We start from the raw sequence: 4069 nt of genomic DNA, 5'->3' as shown, positions 1-4069 counted from the left end.
TTCGATTTGGTCGGTCGTACACCCATGAGTACATATGTGTATGTACTATAATCTTGTTAATTATTTCTCATTTTATGTGATTACATGAAAAAATGTTGTCATGCCAGTTCTCTCATGGTTGACGTGCCGGCAAGCTTTCGACTTGGTCCGTCGTACACCCATGAGTACATATGTGTATGTAGCATAGTATTGTTATTTTCTAAAAGAAAATTCTCGTGGTTGACGTGCCAGCGAGTTTTATATTTGTAAACTCGGTCCGACGTACAACCGGCCGCATAAACATTTACACTTTTCGTTATCTTTTAACATTTTCTTACTATTTCCTTCCGTTCTTTGTTTTGCAGAGCGGTGCCTGCCTTTGGGGAAGGTAATTGTTCGCAAAGGCTGGTAATATTATAGTGGCTTTCCTTTTATTTATTTATTTATTTATTCTTGTTATGAGTTAATAATTTTAAATGTATTTATCTAGATGGCGTTTGGTGGACCTACCCTTTCATCATTTCAACTCAAATTATCTGAGTTAGCTAGACAACATATGTATGAACCAGAAACAGATGAATCAGCTAACCCTAAACTTGGCAAGTCAACTGCGAGAGTAGGGAAATTGGACCCCTCGGAACTCGGGTGGCACTCTGAAAATTCCTTTGAAGCTTTGAGTTATCATCCGCCGGCACCTAAGCCGAGGGTTGATTTAAAATGTGCTTTAGGGGCTAGAATGGTGTCACGACAGTTAGGGTGGGAGCACCATCGTGTTCGGCACGTCAGGCGCCCGAATGGTTATATTGAATGGGCTGTCGAGGTTCTTCAGAATCACTCATTTGGTCTGAAAGGGGGTGAGGACCACACCGATTATATCTGTGGGGCTATATATTGTTCCCTCTACAACTATAATGTTTCCCCTTTTTTGTTTCGGTCTTTTCTAGAAAAATGGAGTCCACAAACGAACAATTTCCTATTCTCGTGCGGTGAACGTACAATCACTTTACTTGACATGCTTCTTATGGCCGGGCTTCCTATCACCGGAGATCCTTATGAGGAATATATCCCTCCACTCAATCAATTAGATCCTGCATTGCTTCTATACCCAAACTTCTTATCCGATCTTTTGCGAACATGGGAAGAGCTTTCTGATAAGCGTGAGGACAAATTGGTATATTTCCAAGATTGGTGTGATCATTTCCACAACCGCCATGGCAAACCTTTAACTTTTACTAGCATGCGTGATGGACGCATTTATCTTGCGGCATTTATCGCCATTTGGTTGTGCAGTTTTGTCGTTGTCGGTGGTGGACCGTATATTCGCCCACGCGTTCTTTTCATGGCATCTTGGATTGCGGTAGGACGCAAAATTTCACTTGCTCCGCCAGCTTTGTCCTCTATATATTTTTCTCTCCGGCGTATTAGTAGACATCCTGTCGGGCCCTCATTTTGCAAGAAACCTTGGGCGACTCATTATATCATAGGTTGGATGTATCTCTATTTGAGGAAATTATTTGGGCCTAAGGGGAAGGGAAATCATCTTCCTACTCCTAAGATCGTGCCGATGCAACCAACCATGATACAAACGATGTTCAGGCCACCGATTGAATTCACGTCCGAGATGGCACATGAGTATCTTGAGGAACCTCAAAAAATAAGTTGGTGTCCTTATTCCTCGCGTAACTTGATTGGAGTAGATCAGCTACAGAGGGCTTACATGATTTCTATCCGACGGGCTATTCTTCCATGGAGGTTTCTACTTCAAAACATTGATACATGTGTAGCCGAGCCATATCACCCGGACCGTGTAGCTCGCCAACTTAAGTTAGACCAACAGATACCATATAATCCTTTGATATCCTTATGGACAACAGACGTTGGCGTGGCGTACACATACTGGTCACATCTATTTCTCCCAGCTCAGGAGGGAATTCATCATCCTCTCAACAGCACTTATGAGGGAAAATGTGACGTATCATGGACTAGATGGTGGAACAAATTTTTGCATCCGTTTACCATTATTTTGGATAAACTTAAGGCTGGTAGTCCACATGGGGAAATCTCATATGATGAGAGAAAGGAGGCGTATAAGCAAAAGGCAAAAGAATTTATGCTCCCTCGCGAACTCTCAGATTCTGATTTTGTTATAATAAAGGAAGTGTCAGCCGACTGCCGAGACAGGTACATTAATGGTATTGAGGCCACAGAGAAAGAGATAGCAGAACGTTGGAATCATATTTTGGGTATTTTTCTTTCAGATGATGAACCTGCTATGGCCTCTCGACGTGTGAGTTAGCAATCTTTATTTCGTTTTGGTTTACAATTTTCCATCATTCATCCATATAACATACACATGTCACTCTTTTTCAGAAGCGGAAGAATAAGAGTAATGTTATTGACTCTTCCTTTAGCGCTTTGCCTCCAACGGATATGCAAGTTGGTGAAAACCTCTCAACTTCCAAGCTAAAGGAACCAAGTACAACTAAAGCTATTTCTTTTGATGAGGAGGCGAGGCCTACCTCCAAAAGAAAACTTGATTTTGCTGACGTAGAGAATATTTCCAGCCCTATAAAATTAGATGGTCCTGCTTTATATGTACAAGATGATATTAGTTTCACGGGTCTGGACAATATACTTAATGGAGATGTAGCTCACGATTTGGATGATCTTCACGCATTAAATGTGGATGACTATGAGTCAAGCATAGATGTGGATCTCCAAGTTTCTTTTCCATGCATAGCTTCAAACGTGCCCCCATCGACTGATATTGATAGCCTCCTATCTTCTGCACTAAATGGTAGCTCTATATATATTAAAAAAAAATTATGTTTTATTTAAAGTTTTGCTCACTTGTTTTACTATATATATATTTATTTACAAGAATATTCACTTTTTTTTACGTGTCGAGGACGCTCCTGTGAGTAGGAAAGAAGCGTCGTCGCATATTGCAATGGCATCTGTGGGTGTTCCTTTTGTTACTGAAGTTATTATGAAGGCTGTCGATGCATCGTTCAGACATGCACTTGAAGGCTTGAACAGCTCTACGATAATTGACCCTCAACGTCATGCACTTCTTGAGGCGGTCTATTCGCTTCTTCCAGCCAGCGATGATATCGCTCGCGTCGCTGCTATTCGTGCAGGTCTGAAAAGACTTATTTCCATCTCAAATGACATGCAGCAATCCCACAAAGAGATTAGATCTCATTCTCATGAGAAAGAAGAAGCTTTCACTGTGGCAGATAAGGAATGTATGTTGCTTGAAGAATTTTTAAAAGGTACAGATGATAAGCTGGCATCTATGGAAGAGCAATATGCCGAGGAGAGGAAGCATGGGGAGACTCTTAAAGCTCAACTCAAAAAGGTTAATACTAGAATGCATCAGATTGGGGAGGGTGTTGAGCAACTGAAATTAACACGGTCCAGTAAGCAAGCCGAGGCTAAGGAGCTGCGTGCCTCACTTTCTGAAGTTAATGCTAAGGCTAATCAGGCACTTGAGGACCTGAAGCAGAAGATATCCACGATGGACAATGAAGTTGAGTCTATTCTTGAGCAGATGAAAAATCTTCCTGCTGTGCCATGATTTTTTTTAGCCTTTTGAATATATCCGGGTTAGCATTTTTGTTTAATAAGAACTGTCGAGTGTCCGTATGTCATCAGACTATTTGATGCAGCTTTCACGTGCGAGGTTATTTATTTATTCAGATTTGGACTTATTGTACGTGTATGCCTCTTTTTCTGATGATTGGCACTCATGCGATTTTTATTTGCTTAATGCAGTCAAAATAGATACGCATACTATATGATACGTATATCCAGTATACTGTCTCTATTTGCATCCACAGCTTTGGCTTATGAGATTTTGGAGTAATACTTGTCTATATGACACAATTTATACTGATTAGGGTTTGAGGTATGTTTGATTTTTTTTTTAAATCACACAATTTAGACTCGTAAGATTTTGGAGTATATATTTACGTATATATGTGCACCAATTTATAATCATAAGGGTGCTGAGATCGTTTTTTTAGTCACAGTTTAGACTCGTAAGTTTATTGGAGTAAATATTCTTTTGTGCCCGAGTTTATCCTTA

The 4069-nt window shown here is 40.4% G+C and overlaps 1 protein-coding gene across 1 annotated transcript; it reads left to right on the top strand.

The window, feature by feature from the left end:
• The first annotated feature begins 1567 nt into the window (after positions 1-1567).
• LOC123396768 lies at positions 1568-3559 on the top strand. The gene is made up of 3 exons (XM_045091603.1): positions 1568-2266; positions 2350-2776; positions 2964-3559. The coding sequence occupies exons 1-3, from the start codon at positions 1568-1570 to the stop codon at positions 3557-3559; spliced, it is 1722 nt and encodes a 573-aa protein (XP_044947538.1).
• Positions 3560-4069: the final 510 nt, after the last annotated feature.

This window comes from Hordeum vulgare, chromosome 5H, assembly GCF_904849725.1.
Source record: "Hordeum vulgare subsp. vulgare chromosome 5H, MorexV3_pseudomolecules_assembly, whole genome shotgun sequence".
Lineage (NCBI taxonomy): Eukaryota > Viridiplantae > Streptophyta > Magnoliopsida > Poales > Poaceae > Hordeum > Hordeum vulgare.
The sequence above is the reverse complement of the archived record's forward strand: the minus strand, read 5'-3'. Positions and strand labels throughout refer to the sequence as shown.

What these genes read in the sequence shown, in the direction of transcription:
- LOC123396768 (XM_045091603.1), top strand. Translation starts at nt 1,568, where the DNA reads ATGTTCAGGCCACCGATTGAATTCACGTCCGAGATGGCACATGAGTAT. An exon ending in CTGCTATGGCCTCTCGACGT is followed by an intron (nt 2,267 to 2,349) that starts GTGAGTTAGCAA and finishes ACTCTTTTTCAG; the next exon opens with AAGCGGAAGAATAAGAGTAA. An exon ending in CCTATCTTCTGCACTAAATG is followed by an intron (nt 2,777 to 2,963) that starts GTAGCTCTATAT and finishes TTGTTACTGAAG; the next exon opens with TTATTATGAAGGCTGTCGAT.